The 17,417-nt window shown below is 39.1% G+C and overlaps 1 protein-coding gene across 2 annotated transcripts in view; it reads left to right on the top strand.

Annotated features, from left to right (window-relative positions):
* The window catches only part of LOC102916146 (sperm-associated antigen 6), a 168,601-nt gene that overhangs the window by 63,569 nt on the left and 87,615 nt on the right, over positions 1-17,417 (top strand). For both annotated transcript variants that reach the window (XM_076548392.1, XM_006993029.4), the window contains exons 5-7: positions 6,360-6,565; positions 7,948-8,121; positions 9,048-9,200. In XM_076548392.1, coding sequence (XP_076404507.1) covers positions 6,360-6,565; positions 7,948-8,121; positions 9,048-9,200 — 533 coding nt within the window. The remainder of the gene's footprint in view (positions 1-6,359; positions 6,566-7,947; positions 8,122-9,047; positions 9,201-17,417) is intronic.

Below are 17,417 nucleotides of genomic sequence, written 5' to 3'. Positions count from 1 at the left end.
CTGTAATGCAGATGTATCCACTGGGGCTGGGCTTCCCACAATCTAGGAAGAAATGAGATGGCTAAGTAGTACCTCAAAAAGTGTTCATCATCCTCAGCAATTAGAGAAATGCTAATTAAAACAAGTGTGAGATTTCATCTTACACCAGTCAGAATGGCAATGAATAACACATGCTAGAGGGGACATGGGGAAAAGGGAATCCTCATTCACCTTTAATGGGAAAGCAAACTGGTGTGGCCATTCTAGAAGTCATTATGGAGAATCCCAACAATAGTAAAAATAAATCTACCATATGACCCAGCTATGCCGCTTCTTGGCATATGATCAAAGGACTCCACATCCTAAAATCTACAGATAGTTGCTCAGCCACATACATTGATGCCTTTTTCACAGTAGTTAGGAAATGGAAACAACCTAAATGTCCTTCAACCAATGCATGGATAAAGAAAATATAGTACATATGCACTATGAAATACTATTCAGCTATAAGGAAAAATGAAATCATGCAAATTGCAAGTAAAAGGATGGAACTAGAAAAGATTATATTAAGTGAGGTAGCCCAGACCAAGAAAGACAAATACTGCATGTTCTCGCTCATCTGCAGTTTCTAGTTCCAGATCTTCAGAAGTTAGTGTATGACCTGGAATGACCGCAGAAGTCAGGGGCTTGAGAGGGGAAGAGCAGGATGCGGGCTGTGAAGTACTTGCTCTGGAGCTTCTTTACTCAGCCTAGTTTCAGCTGTTGAAGTGAAATGTGGGCTGGAGGAACAGCTCAGCGGGTAAAGGACTCTGCACCAACTCTGACGACCTGATTTCAGGTAGAACTAAGTCTTGAAAGATGTTCTCTGACCTACATGTGTGCACATTGACCTGGCACCTGTAATCATGTATTCTCTCTCTCTCTCTCTCTCTCTCTCTCTCTCTCTCTCTTTCTCTCTCTCTCTCATGCTTGCATGCACACACACACACACACACACACACACACACACACACACACACACACACACAAACGTACACAAACACTCAAAAACAACCAAACCAAACCAAACCAAACAGCAGCAGCAGCAGCAGCAGCAGCAACAACATATGGCTTCAAGACTTTAAAGTGGAAAGACTGTCATTTTTTTCCTGTCCAGAAATCCTTCCATAGGTGATTTAAGAAAGCATAAAATTTTAATCTGAGGTTGTATAATGGAGGCATTCTTCTCTGCTTTGTCCTCCTTTTCAGCCAACGTGAGTTAGTTCTTTATATATACTTTTTATTAAAAACATTTTTCATACAATACATTTTGATCATAGTTTCCCTCTCCATGATCCTCTGAGATCCTCCCCATATCCTCACCCACCCACTCCACACCTTCTTTCTCTCTCTTTAGAGAACAAGCAAAGAAACAAACCAGAACCAACAAAAAGAAAGAAAGAAGGAGAGAAGGAGGGAAAGACAGGGCACAAGACACTCATACAGAACCCATAAAAACACTAAATTGGAAACCATAATGTTCAAGCAGAAATCAAGTAAGATTAAAAATGCCCAAACAAAGCCGTATGAGACAAAAGTCTACAAAAACAACATCGAGTTTATTTTGTGTTGGTCATCTGCTGCTGAGCATGAGGCCTGCCCTTAAGTGTGGTTTATATACCCAGTGAGACTCCGTTGAAGAAAACCCATTTTCCATTTGCAAACGGATGACAATTGGAGATAGCTTCTTGGTTAAGGATGGGAGCTCTTGTTTACTTCCCTGTCTCAGTGCTTGAACTCCATGGGCTTGAACCTGTGCAGGCACTGTGCATGCTGCCACAGTCTCTGAGATCATATGTGTGTCTGTCTGTTGTGTCTGCAAGACTCTGTTTTCTTGGAGTCATCCATCCCCTCTGGCTCTTGCAATCTTTCTGCCTCCTCTTCCTCATAACTCCCTGAGCCCTGAATGGAGGGCTTTGATGAGACACACCATTTGGGACTGAGTGTCCCAAAGTCTCTCAGTCTCTGCACATTTTCCAGTTGGGGGTCTCTTTGTTAGTTCCCATTTAGTGCAAGAGGAAGCTCCTCTGGTGATGTCTGAGTGAGACACTGATCTGAGTCAATTCTAATCCCGCTCATCCAGTGTTGGTGCTAACTTTATGAATGTTGTTGATCTTCAACGTCCTCCCTTTTACCTGTGCTTTCTTCTGTAAACCTTAAGCTTGTACTGAGACTTTTGATTATTAAAGGTAAAGATTTTGATCCACTTCACTTTACAGCTGTTGGTTCCAAATCGGTACAAGTCAGTCCAGCCCCAGTGTGTTAGGAAAAGAACCAAATAAGCCAAAAACTCCAGGCAGGTCCTATGGAAGCACAGGCATTTGAAGAGTTATGAAGTAAACACTTGTTTATCCCAGTTTCACATATTGCTATTATTTAAAAATGGTATGTATATCAGCCTTATAGTTCTGTTAGAAACAATTACAGAAAGTTCCAGGAGATGGAGAAGTGTTAAGGGATGGCATCTCGTGTGCTTCCTGCAGCTCCAGGGGGAGTAGCCTGACTTGTTCCTTTACCCACAGTGATGAGGTCATCAGGGGCAACTATTCCTGTACTGAAAACACTTGGCTGTCAGAGACTACATTAAGTTCTCTAGCTGTATGTAATAAATGGCTTAATATTCATGCAAGTTCATTCTCTATTACATCTAAAAATGCTAACAATGAAGTAACTTCTAACATTTAAAAGTGTAATATTTTTGGGGTCCAGCAGGTAGGGGTTGCTGCTGAGCCTGACAACCTAAGCTTGATTAACAGAACCCACGTAGTCACAGCAGACAACTAATTCTACAAGCTTTCTGCTGACTTCCACATGTGTGTCATGCACACACACAAACACACTCACATACACACACAAAATAAATTAATAAATGTAAAAAGATAACCTTTTAAATTAAATAAGGGCATAAATAAAAACAGCAACTAAAGTACGAATAAATGGATGTTTCTAGTATATAATACTAATTCTTAAAAATCTTATGTACATGTATGTGTCTGTTTGAGTATATGTCATATATGTAGGTGCCCACAGAAGCCTGAAAGAGTGTAAGACTCCCTGAATCTGGAGTCGTGAGCTGTGTGCTGTGGGGTCTGCAAAGCAAACTCAAGTCCTCTAAAAGAGCAGTTAGCACTCTTAACCACTGAGTCATCTTTCCAGCCCTAGTAATTAAAAAAAAAAAAAAACCAAAAACCTTCATGTAGCAGGTTTTTTTTTTTTTTGGACTGCCAGCCACCAAATCATGACACAGAGACTTATTATTAATTATGAATGCTCAGCCTTATCTTAGCCTTGTTTTTAACTAGCTTTTTTAAAAAAAACTTAAATCAACCCATTTCTATTAATCTCTGTACTGCCTGGAGGCTGGTTTACCTCATCAACATACTTTCCATCCTGTTTTTCTGCTTCCTCCCTGGCTGGCTGGCATCCTTTTTCTCTTTGCCTGGCAGCCCCGCCTATTCCTTCTCTGCCTAGCTATTGGCCATTCAGCTTTTTATTAGACCAATCAGGTGCCTTAGACAGGTATGGTAAAACAACAACACATCTTTACATAGTTAAACAAATGCAACACATCTTTACATAGTTAAACAAATATTCTATTCCACAACACCTTCATTTTTATTTTATGTATTTTCTTGCATGTATGTCTGTGTACTACATGCATGCTGTACTGTGGTGGCCAGAAGAGAGTGCTGGATCCCCTGGGACTGGAGTTACAGATGGTGTGAGCTGCCATGCTGCTGCTGGGAATCAAACCTGGGTCATTTTAACCGCTGAACTATCTTTTTAGCCCTAATAGTAGTAATTCTTTAAATTAAAAGTTATTTAAATTATCCTTAAAAAGATGATCAAATACCCTGTCATGCTTAGTTTTTTTAATCAGTGCTTGAAAATTTCGTTCAATGTGTTTTGATCATATTCACCCCTCCTTCAGCTCCTCCCAGATACACCAACCCTTCCTTCCATATCTACCCAAATTTATGTCAACTTTTTAAAAATATACATCCATGAAGTTCAATTTCTGCTGCTCATATATTCCTGATGTGTGGCCTTTAGCTGGAAAATGCTCAACTTACTAGGAGATATACTCTACAAGAAAACCAACTCTACCTCTCCTAGCAGCTATCAATTGCCAATAGCTTCTTGGCTAGGGATGGGACTTCCTGTTTACCTCCCCTCTGCATGTTGGGATTTGTCTGGCTAAGCTTGCACAGGTCTTGTCTATGTAGACTGTCGTGACTGCTGTGAGTTCAAACGTGCAGCTGCCCCTCTTATGTCCAGTAAAGGATAAAATGTGGGGGTTGGAGATTTAGCTCAGTGGTAGAGCACTTGCCTAGCAAGTGCAAGGCCCTGGGTTTGGTCCTCAGCTCTGAAAAAAAAAAAAAAAAAAAAGGATAAAATGTGTTGGAGTATAAAGAGAAATAATTTGTTTTACAAAAGATGTTTATGTTTTTGTTAATGGTTTATTTATTTATTTATGCTGGGGGTGGAACCCAGGGCCTCAGTCATGCTTAGCAAGTGCCCTGCACTAAACTCCATCTCCAGCCCTAATTGTATTTTTAAAGAGTTGTAGTTTACTTTTAGAAACCATATATGAGACTGGAAACACGTGAGTTGGTGAATTAGTATCATTTTCATGAGAGAAATGTTAGATCTGTTACATTCCAGTAGACACATATTAAGAAGATATAATTTAAGTCAAATGGACTTTTTTTTGTTGAACTTGAACTTTTTAGTTTTTTTTGATAATTTCATACATGAGACTGCATTTTTATCATTTCTACCCCCTTTCCCCATACATCTCCTACCACACACTTATACTTCCTCTCAAATTCATGACCTCTTCTTTAATTATTATTATTTCACACACACACACACACACACACACACACACACACACACACACACACACACCATATTGAATCTATCTAGTGTTGCTCTTCTGTATGTATACTTAAGGCTGAACACGATATTAGATAACCAATCAGGGAGCTTGTCCCTGGAGAAAACTGATTCTACCTCTCTCAGCAACCAGTGTTTGCCTGTAGCTCTTCATCTAGGGTGGGGTCTTATGAAATTTCCCTTATCCATTTTGGTATGTCAGCTTGAATCATTATTATGGAGGTCTTGTTTTGGCAAGACCTATATTGTTGAGGTTTTACAGGTACAGTTTGCCTAGAAGACACAATCTTGCAGTAGATGTGCTGGACTTCTGGCTCTTACAATCTTTCTGCCACCTCTTCTGTGATTTCCACCCCCTGATCTTCAGGTATAGGAGTTGCAATGTGGATATATCATTTGGGGCTGGGTTTCCCATGGTTGGTCAGTTATTCTCTACATTTAACCAATCATGATCTCTATAAAAATTTCCTTTGCCAAGTACAAGGACAAGTACTTAGAATACAGTTATAGATTGTATTGGTTTGGGAAAATGGTGGGGTCTAGGGTCTCTATAACCTCTCTAGCCAGTAGTAGTTGTTTAGGGTTACAGTACCTGCCATGAATTCCCTCCTATTGATCAGACCTTAAATCTAGTTAGACAGCTGTTGGCTACCCACAGGATAAAAGCACCGCTGTTGCACTATCAAGGATATCTTGTCGTGTTGGCCGTTATTGTGGTTCACAAGCTTTACAGCACTGTTGATTGCTTTCTCTTTTGGCCACTTGCATAGCACCTTCTGACATTGTGAGAGCTAGTCCTCAGGTACAAGGCTTCAAGGTCAGTTCTGGCTTGCTTCTTCTAAGGTCAATGTTTGAACTGTGTGGTGTGAGTTTCTCTTTGAGTCAGGGCCTTTTGTAGCATAAGCTAACCTCAAACTGACTATGTATCTGAGGCTGGCCTTGAACTCCTAAACTTCTTGCTTTACCTTTTTGTTTTGTTTTAGTTTGTTTTTTCAAGACAGGATTTCTCTGTGTAGCTTTGGAGCCTGTGCTGGAACTTGCTCTGTAGACCGGGCTGCCTTCGAACTCACAGAGATCCACCTGCCTCAGCCTCCTGAGTGCTGGGATTAAAGGTGTGAGCCACCACTGCCCGGCTTTGCCTTACCTTTTTAAGAGGCATGTGCCACCATACCCAGTGGTCAATAATTAACATAGAATATGAATATTATATTAATGAATTATATAAATAATGCTTGGAGTTCTTTTTTGTTTCTCTCAAGTGGATGCTGTGTGTGAGGAAATGGCGATCACCTACTCCATCTACTGACTTAAAATGCAGCTGTCTAGAGAGTCAAATATACTGTCATCCTTTTTATTTGCTGTACCTGTCAGTATGAAAAATGGCTTGCCCAAGAGTCAGTCACCCAAAGTCACTTACTCACTAATTTTTCTTGGACCCACAGAATTATCTCAAGCTGTGGTGGATGCAGGAGCAATTCCTCTTTTGGTTCTCTGTATCCAGGAGCCAGAAATTGCTTTGAAAAGGATTGCTGCCTCTGCCCTCAGTGATATTTCCAAGCATTCTCCAGAGTTAGCACAGACAGTGGTGGATGCTGGAGCTATTGCTCACTTAGCCCAGATGATCCTCAACCCTGATGCAAAATTGAAGGTAATAAAATTGGGTCAAGAGACAGACAAGCCAGTGCTTTCATAGTCTAAGAAAATGAAAATATGTACATATTGATGTTATATAGTTAAAAAGAATCAGTAAATATGATTGAAAACATACAAATACGTTATGTAGTTGGTCTTTTAATATATGAAAATAATACTATAAGGATTATACAGTAAAGATATGATTGGGAAAACTGTGTTTCATTTGTTCTGCTGCTTTGATTAAAAAACACCACAACCAAAGCAACATGGGGGAAGAAGGGTTTCTTTAGTCTACAGGTTAGAGTTCATCACTGAGGGAAGCCAGGGCAGGAGCTCATGGCTGGAAACTGGAGGCAGGAACTGGCCTGGAGACCACGGAGGAAAGCTGATATGCTTTCCTGCTTGCTCCTTTCTTACAGCCCAGATCTACCTGCCTGGGGATGGCATTGCCCACAGTGAGTTGAAGCCTCCTATGCCAATTAGCAACTAAGAAACTGCCTCACAGACATGTCCATAGGCCAATCCAATCTGTTCAGCTCTTCATTTAATGTTCCCTCTTCCAAGGTGACTGTAGGTTTGTGTCAAGTTGACAGCTGAAGCTAACAATGACATTCCATTCTTGTCAACTATGACATATAAGCACATCATGTTAAACCGTAACCTTTTCTTTCTTGTTTGTCCCCCAGATCTGACATTAATATAATATATTAATATATTATAAATACAGAACAACTTCTGAAGCCCCATAACCTTCAGAAACTCCAACACTTTATCTCTTTAAAAATCCAGAGTCTCCTAACTGTGGGCTCCTGTAAAAAATGTCACTTACTTTTCTTATTCCAAGATGGAAAAACCAGGGCACATCGGAGCAAAGCAAAACCAAACTCCAGCAGTATAGCTCAGTGCCTGATGTCTTTGATTGACTCCTGGTCTTCTGGTCTCCAAAGGTTCTTCTCCAGCTCTGCCGAACACAGCACATACAGCTTGTCTGGTAGGCACAGGCCAGCTTCACTCCACACCTGCCCTGTCCTTTGTAGCTCCAATATGCTGGAGTCTCTGCTGTGACTGAGGCTGTATCTTCACTGTGGCCTCTCCCGGCCTCTTCAGTAATTCTGACCCTGCCCCATGGTGCCCAGCCTCAGCTTTGCCCGATGACCCCTTCAGGCCTAAGGCTTCCACTGCAATGAAAGCTGCGCCTTCACCAATAGCTTCCTGGCCTCCCCTCAGGGAGGCTCCAACCCTGCCACACAATGCCTCACCTCAACTGCTCTCTGTAATTTCTTCATGCCTAGGAAGCACTGCATGGGAATATTATAAGTCTTTTAAAACTATATCTGAATTATAAGATGGACTATTGGATTCTGTATAATGTTTCTTTCTTTTTTTCCTCAACAGCGTCAAGTCCTTTCAGCTCTCAGTCAAATTGCAAAGCATTCTGTGGACTTGGCAGAGATGGTTGTCGAAGCAGAGATTTTCCCAGTTGTGCTCACCTGTCTGAAGGACAAAGATGAATATGTGAAGAAAAATGCTTGTACTTTAATTAGAGAGATTGCAAAACATACGCCCGAGGTAAAAACAAACCAACAGCGGAAAGTGAACTTCAGGTTGCAATTATACTTAGTTTTAGCGAGCACCAGTGTTCCTGGCCCCTGCCCACAAGTTGACTGCAGTCCCCTCTCTCGGGTGGTGACATTCAAAAGGCAGCTTGTGCATTGCTGAGTGTCCTGCAGACTGTGAATGCCCTCCAGTGGAGGACCACTGGATTGTATAACGTAGTTGGAGTTTAAAATCTAGCTTCTAATCACTTTTCCATTTCTAGGTGTAGGGACTGTGGACCTCTGCCATCCCTAGCATTTTATGTCAGCTAGGAGCAATGAAATGATATGGTACATTTCTAGGTTGGTTCAGACCACAAAGATCCCCTGGCCTGTATCAGTACTGTAGATTTACATGGGAAAAACAAACACAAAGAAAACCTGTGTTCATTCTGAAGTTTTACCTTTTCTGTGCAAGCGTTGCTTAACCACTTTTAATTTTATTACACGTAAATTTATTACACATTGTGCTTCACTGATCTTTATTTGCATGAGATTTTCCATAATTGAAGTACATTCAACTTACTAGTCATTGCCAGCAAAGGGGCAAGTGGGTTAGACCGTTCCAAGTGTCTGAGCTTTCAGTCATTAATATTAGCTGAGTAATTAGCTAGTTATGAACTAGCTCTAAGCTTAGTGTCTACGTGAAGGATTTTAACATCCACTATAATAGGGATAAAGCTTGTCCCATTGATGTGAAGAAAACTGAATCACAGAATAAGGTTCCTCTCGGTGAGTGTACCCGTTAACAGCAAGAGTGTTATACTTGTGTATCTCTTTAGAAAGTACAATAGTTTCTCTAAGTCATATTTCAATTTTATCAGTTTTATTTTAAGTCCTAAATAAAGTGTGGGCAACAAAGATCATCTTATGTTATCTGGGCTTTTCTTTTTTCCTCAGCTTTCTCAGCTGATTGTTAACGCAGGAGGTGTGGCTGCTGTGATCGACTGCATCGGGTCCTGCAAAGGGAACATACGGCTGCCTGGCATCATGATGCTGGGTTACGTGGCCGCTCACTCTGAGAACCTGGCCATGGCGGTGATCATCTCTAAGGTGTGTGCTCTTCACTGGTGGTGATGTAGTGGGCTGTTCTATGGTGGAACCATAAATGGATGTTCTCCATCAGAAGAGAAAATATAACTGAACAGAGCAAAACTCACCCATTTTCCCAGTTGTTTTACTGTTGAATTCAGTGCTTGTCTCCTAGAGTGAACCTTGAAGAAAGGTTGAGGTAATAGAAAATGTTTTCTTACTCAGTGTCTGGGATCAATAATTATTACCACCTTTGAGTATTACAGTTATGTGAAAATTATCTGTTAAGTGTGTATATATATGTACATATACATATATATGGATATTAATTTGCCTATTTACAAACACGCAAAGCACACTGTGGTAAAAACATCATAGCTGGATTGTGGTACATGCCTTTAATCCTAGCACTTGGATCTCATGAGTTCCAAGTCAGTTGGGTCTTCATAGTGAGACCCTGTCTTAACAAACCAAACAGAACAAAACCATCATAAACGATTTGACCATTAATCATTTTCTCTGTTCTCAGTGGTCTCTGCATCCCTCCCTTCCCATCGCTTGACTGTGGAGAACACAGCCCTCTCAGGACAGGTTTCCTTCCTCAGGTACAGGTTGCCAGTGCACACAGCACACAGCAGTGTTCTGCTCTTGTTTCTTTGCTCTGAGGGATTTTTTTATTTTTATTTTTTGACTTACATCAATCTAAGACTTTGTATAAACTCACAATGTAGTGCAGCCTGGGGCCATAGTAGATGCTCATAAATGTGTTGGTGCAGAAATATCGATCTCCTGAGGAATGCTTCAGAGGCTGTGTAGTCACAGTGTGTGGTGCGCCTCTGAGGTGTCTGGTCTCTGCAGCACACAGGACTTGCTGCTGTGTGTTAAACAGGAACGTGAGTGCTTTACCATTCCACTAACCAGAATATGAGCCGCCTCTGCCGTTCCATCCTGCTCTTCTGTTGCTGTTCTTATGTTATCACAGGTGCTGGCAGTGACTAGCGGTGTAGATGTAACCAATCGTATTATTAAAATAAGAAACACAGAGCCAAGGTAAAAGAGAAAAGCCGAGAGGTCAGAGCTCAGAGATAAAATCTTACCTCCTGCAGTGCTCCTAGCTTCCCCGAGAGAGGGAGGTACTTCCTGTGTCCCTGTTTAAATAATCTTTCTGTTCTGTCTTCTCATTGGTTGTAAACCCAACCACATGACTGCCTCATCACTGCCTGTAAGTACCGCCCTCCAGGTCTTAAAGGCGTATGTCTCCAATACTGGCTGTATCCCTGAACACACAGAAATCTACCTAGCTCTTCTAACCACCACGCTCTTACTATGGCTCTAATAGCTCTGACCCCAGGGCAACTTTATTTATTAACATAAAATTAAAATAACATTTCAGTACAAATAAAATATCACCACATTTCCCCTTTTCTATTTTAATAAAAAGAAAAAAGGCAAAAGGTTATAACTAACAAAAGAAAAACTATATACAAAAGTACAATAACTATATACAATATATACAAGTAACAAATACCTAAACGATGTCTAGTCCATTTGTATTTGACAAATCAGAGAAAATAATTCCCTTATCTATCCTATTTTAGTAAGTCCAAAATGTATCTAATTCACTTTCTATCCTAATTAATCTTTAACTATAACTAACTAATCTTCAACTCCCTCAGAGACCCAAGAAGGAAATAATATTAGCTAACAAAAATAAAAACAGGAAGTGCACAAAAGCAACTTCCAAAAATTTTGTGAGTTGACAGAAACAGCCAGCTGCCTGGACAGTCACCTGAGGTTTCTCCACAGTGTTGGGGCATCATCTTCAGCCTATAGGCTTATGGTATCTGACAGACTCATTTGTGAAGTAGGTTGTACACAAGGTCAACAGTTCAACCTCACACTGGGTGAGAGCAGTCCATGTACCAGAAACACCTGAATTCCACTAGTGTCATGTCATGATTCAGGATTTTAAATTCTGGAAATTGTTGATGGTTTTTGAATTCAGCTGTCCATTCTTCTTGGCTGTGTATATATGGCTTCATCTAAGCATGCCCTTCTCCACATCCCTCTATTAAATGCCAGTCTACTATTGAGAGGCGTGAGCTTTCAGTTGCTGTTCCATTGCACAACAGAAGCCATCGGCCCACTGCCTGTTCAGCTGCCTTCAAAGAAAAGGGCACTGTACCTTTTCCAGATTGTGAAGGCCACTTCAGGGATGGTGCCATATTGTCCTGGCCTCAGAAGATGCCGTCTGATAAAGCCATAACCACACTTGTTTTGGCAGGAATTGGTAGTCCTTTGTTTCGTGTTCTGTCTGTCCATTTTTTCTGTTGATTTGAGGATACTTTGTTGTCCAGTGGCTAACTTTTGCCACAATGAAAATTAACTCCATATGCAGTTTCTTCAATGCCCATATTTTCTCTGAAGTAGATTGGTACTGCCAGGAGCTGACATGTCTCAAAAAAGAAAAATTTCTAAGTTATTAAAACACTTTAAATGCCATATTCTGTAGATATCTGAAGGGTTTGAAGATGACCTGTCTAAAATATATCTGTTCAATTTTTAAAACATATCTAATATGACTACAATTTCTATTGTAATGTCTAACTACTAACTTTCATTTTTTTATATCCTAATAGTTGGTAATAATGTAAAGTATTTAAAACTAGTAATTGTCTTTTTCTTTTCTTTCTTTTTTTTTTTTTTTTTTTTTTTTAAACAAGAACCTTAAATCTAATCTCCTTTGCTTAGCCTTTTTCCTAACCCTTGACAACAACTTGTAACCAACCCCCCTAAACAATTGAAAATTATCCCAGACCCAAAACCCATTAAAAGAACCAAAAAACCACCTGCCCCACACCACTTCTTTGGCAATGTGGGTGTCATTTTCTTAAAATTGCTTCCTGCTGGGTATGGGCGAAGTTATCTTTATCCTGAAAGAAAAATTTTTTAGGTTAATTGTCAAATTCTAGGAAAGATAACTATATCCTTCATTATTATCCAGTCTATGTATAAAGCCAAAGTTCAGGGTTTATCTCAAGTCCTTATTCAAGTAGTCTTTGAGACTGGATCATCTCAGCTAGTCATCTCAAAATTGTTCTGAGCACCTTGTAGTTCAAAGCTGATCTGTAGATGATGTTTGTCAGCTTAGTGATATTATTATTGTCCACGTGGAATTGTTGTTGTTGTTGTTGTTGTGGGGCCCCATCTTCTTTCCGGAGACTTCAGTTGATGTTAGGCCTGGCCGTGATTTCCTGCAGAAAACTGATAAGAGACTCGAACACAAAGACATATATGCAGCTAACTGAAGCCTTTTTTCTAGAATTAGTTAGTACTCTATATGACCATTCATATCTTAACAAAGTTTAAAATGTATATATATATATATATATATATATATATATATATATATATCAATCTTGTAAATTTTGATATAAAATTTATACTTTAAGAAAAGTTTAAAGAATCAGAATAGAATTAAAGAGTTGAGATTAGTAATAGAATAGTCCCTTAATTAATTTGGCTTTTGTCCTGTCCCATAGCAGAAAATGGCTCTTTCTGGCATGATACAGGGAGTTTGCATTTTCCTTTTAACAACATGCTTGAGTTTGAAGAAGGAGAGAGCCATTCTCCAACTCCAAAGTCAGCTTTAAATTTTAATTGAACTGGGACTATTAGAAAACCGATAGTGTTAAATCTTTAGAGAAAAGCAGAAACAAACATTTAAGAAGACATAAAATTTTTTAGATAATATATACCCATATGCCATATACTCCAATATACTCTGTTTCCTGGGATAGATGATTTGTCCCTTTTCTTCAGTTGTCTCATTTGTCTTGTGTTCTTCAGATTCCTTAACCTTCATTCTCCTAAAAGACAAAAACAAAAACCTTCCCCCAAGACTAATTTTGGGGATGTTCCTTTTTGGCAAGTTATTATCTGATTAAATGAAAAGACATGTGTTACAGGTACAAGTTAGTTTAAATTGGATGTTCATGCTGGTTGATGAACTATCACCTCCTCTAATTAAGAGGTTTTTCTTGTTCAAATCGAACCTTTATCAATTTTGATGGTATCCACAGCTTATCTTCTCCTGTAGAAACAAAAGCAAAACCTCGTCCCCAACGTAATACATACCCTGGCTTCCATTCTGAGGTCAGTACATCCTTAAAGTATATAGGCTGATTTAATTCTGTAGTTTTTTCTATTACCCAATGTCTCTCTGTAGCTGTTGTTCCTTTCTCATTGGCATTCAGAAAATTCAAAGTTAATAGAGCATTATGCAGTCTATTTCTGGGGGTTTTTGTTACTCCTTTCTGTTTATTTAGCATATCCTTTAGAGTTCTGTTTGACCTTTCTATAACTGCTTGACCTGTAGGATTATGTGGTATACCTGTAATATGTTTTATTTTGTAATAATCAAAAAACTGTTTCATTTTAACAGAGACATATGATGGAGCATTGTCAGTTTTGATTTGTGCAGGTATACCCATGATGGCCATAACTTCTAGCAAATGAGTGATTACAGAATCAGCTTTTTCAGAACTCAGAGCAGTTGCCCATTGAAATCCTGAATAAGTATCGATATTGTGGTGTACATATTTCAGTTTTCCAAATTCTGCAAAGTGAAACACGTCCATCTGCCAGATTTCATTCCTCTGAGTACCCTTTGGGTTACATCCTGCTGGTAATGGTGTTTGATTATAGAAGGAACAAGTAGGACATTTCTTTACTATTTCTTTGGCTTGTTGCCAGGTTATGGGAAAATCCTTTTTTAAACCTTTACTATTGACATGATGTTTTTTATGAAATTCTGAGGCCTCCAGCACATTTCCTATCAATAATTTATCAATCTCATCATTGCCTTGTGCTAGAGGGCCTGGCAGACCAGTATGAGATCGGATGTGAGTTATATATAAAGGATGACTCCTTTTCCTGATTGTATCTTGTAATTGAATAAATAGTGAAGTTAATTCTGAAGCATCAGGGATAAATTCTGCAGTCTCAATATGTAATACCACTCTTTCAGCATACTGAGAGTCAGTTACTATGTTGAGAGGTTCTGAAAAATCCATTAATACCAACAGAATAGCATACAATTCTGATTTTTGCACTGAATTATAAGGACTTTGTACCACTTTACTTAAATTTTTTGATTTGTAACCTGCCTTTCCTTGTTTGTTGGCATCTGTATAAAATGTACGAACTCCAGATATGGGTTTTTGCCGTACTATTCGAGGCAAGATCCAATCAGCTCTCTTTATAAAATCAATTCTGTTGCTTTTGGGATATTTGCTGTTAATTTCTCCCAAAAAATTACTGCAAGCTCTTTGCCAAGGTTCACTTTCTGTCCATAATTTTTCAATGTCCTCCTTAGTTAAAGGTACGACAATTTCTGCTGGGTCTATTCCTGCTAATTGACGAAGTCTCAATTTTCCTTTCCAAATCAAGTCAGAGATTTTTTCCCCATAAGTTTTTAATTTTTTATTTGGTTTATTTGGTAAAAATATCCATTCCAATATAATATCTTCCCTCTGCATTAATATTCCAGTAGGGGAATGCCTAGAGGGTAAAATAACCAAAATGCAATCCAGCTTTGGATCAATACGATCCACGTGCCCTTCATGTACTTTCTTTTTTACCAAGGCCAATTCTTTCTTAGCTTCAGGTGATAATTCTCTTGGACTATTTAAGTCCTTGTCACCTTCTAAGGTTTTGAACAAATTAGTCAGTTCATCATTTTTTACCCCAACAATAGTTCGTAGATGAGAAATATCTCCAAATAATCTTTGAAAGTCATTAAGAGTCTGTAGTCTATCTCTCCTAATTTGTACCTTTTGGGGTCTAATTTTTTGTAGCTCTATTTTATATCCTAAATAATTAATAGAATCTCCTCTTTGTATTTTTTTAGGAGCAATTTGTAATCCCCAGCAAGGCAAAATTTTCTTTACTTTTTCAAACATTCTTTTTAAAGTATCTGCATTTGAGTCAGCTAGTAAAATATCATCCATATAATGATAAATTATAGATTTAGGAAATTTTTTACGTATCACTTCCAATGGCTGTTGTACAAAATATTGGCACAGAGTTGGGCTATTTAACATTCCCTGTGGGAGGACCCTCCATTGAAATCTTTTAACCGGTTGAGAATTATTATAAGTAGGCACTGTGAAAGCAAATCTTTCTCTGTCTTTTTCTTGTAAGGGTATTGAAAAGAAACAGTCTTTTAAATCAATAACTATGAGAGGCCATCCTTTTGGTAACAGAGTAGGCAAAGGAATTCCAGATTGTAGAGAGCCCATCGGCTGAATTACTTTGTTAATTGCTCTAAGGTCTGTTACCATTCTCCATTTACCAGATTTCTTTTTAATAACAAATACAGGAGAATTCCAAGGGCTGGTTGATTCTTCAATATGCTGAGCATTTAACTGTTCTTCTACCAGCTCTTCTAAAGCCTGGAGTTTTTCTGTTGTTAAAGGCCATTGCTGAACCCATACAGGCTTGTCTGTTAACCATTTTAAAGGTAGAGCTGTTGGTATTTTTGGAAGATTATCAGTTGTTGTGCCCTGTTCCTGTATAATATGGATGGCTGGTGACCACTCAAAATAATGCCTTCTAATATTTCTCTCAGAAACATGTGCTAGTTTATGATTTGTTTCTGAGATTGGAGGGATTTTAATCTGAGTATTCCATTGTTGCAACAAGTCTCGACCCCACAGGTTCATAGCTATGTTAGCGACATATGGTTTTAATTTTCCTCTCTGTCCTTCTGGACCTATACATTCCAGCCATCTTGCACTCTGTTTCACTCCAGATAATGTCCCAATTCCTAACAGTTGAACGTTTACCTCCTGAAGAGGCCAAGCTGGATGCCAAAATTCTGGTGCAATTATGGTAATGTCCGCACCTGTGTCTACCAGACCAGACAACAAAACACCATTTATTTTTATCATTAATTTTGGTCTCTGTTCATTAATAGAAGTTTGCCAAAAAATTTTCTTTATGTTTTCTCCTGAATTTTCTATTCTCTCTTTTTCATCATCCTGACCAGCCTGATTTATTCCAATAGTCATTTGGTTATTTAATCGCTCAGAGCAGGGATTTCCTCTACAGCTGCAGGAAAGGTTTGAACTGGTTTTGCTATGGGGGCCTGCATGAGGCCCCTCCGGGAGTTTCCCGAAAACTGAGGCAAAGGATTACCCTGTCTGTCCTTTGTTGATCTACATTCGTTGGTCCAGTGTTTTCCCTTACCACACCTTCTGCATACTCCAGAAGGAAGGGGCATTCTGTTGCCATTGTTCCTTGAAGAAACATTGCTTCTAGGATTGACCTGTTTACAGTCCCTTTTAAAATGTCCTTGCTTTCCACACCCAAAACATCTAACACTCCTCAAACCTTTTGAAATTACTTCTCCTACCCACGTATCATGCTCATCAACCTCAACATTAATTGTTTGTCTAATCCAATCTTTTAAAGGTGTAGATCTTGTCCTTAACGGCCTGATTATTTTTTTGTATGTTGTATTTGTATTTTCAAATGTCAAAGCTTTAATTATTGTTTTATTAGCTTTTGATCCTGAGACCATTTTGTTTACTGTTGAAGCCAGTCTTTCTAAAAAATCTGTGAAAGATTTTTTAGGGCCTTGCATAACCTTTGTGAATGACTCATGTTTTTTTTTTGGTTTATCAACTCTGTCCCATGTATTTAAGGCTGTCATTTGACATAAAATTACGGTTTGAACATCATATAAACATTGTGTTTGTATTGAAGTATATTGGCCTTCTCCAATAAGCTGATCCTGACAAACTTGTATTTTTTTATCTCTCTATTGTGTTTTTACGTTTTTAGCTTTTTTTTTTAAACAAGAACCTTAAATCTAATCTCCTTTGCTTAGCCTTTTTCCTAACCCTTGACAACAACTTGTAACCAACCCCCCTAAACAATTGAAAATTATCCCAGACCCAAAACCCATTAAAAGAACCACGAGTAAAGGCTTGGCTTTACAGCCAGGGGCCCTGTTTAGCAGGGCAGGCCTGAGCTGTTTGTAGCACTGGCTTTAAGTAAGCAGCTCACAGTCCGGCCTGAGCCCAAGCAGACCTGGGCTGGGGCTAGGGAGCCGGCTGGTCCGGCTAGGGAGCCGGCCCCAAGCAGTTTTTAATGGATTCTTGTCACGTTGGGCGCCAGATGTAGATGTAACCAATCGTATTATTAAAATAAGAAACACAGAGCCAAGGTAAA

Source organism: Peromyscus maniculatus, chromosome 12 (assembly GCF_049852395.1).
Source record: "Peromyscus maniculatus bairdii isolate BWxNUB_F1_BW_parent chromosome 12, HU_Pman_BW_mat_3.1, whole genome shotgun sequence".
Taxonomy (NCBI): domain Eukaryota; kingdom Metazoa; phylum Chordata; class Mammalia; order Rodentia; family Cricetidae; genus Peromyscus; species Peromyscus maniculatus.
Note: the sequence above shows the minus strand (reverse complement) of the source record. Positions and strands in the feature narration are given on the sequence as shown.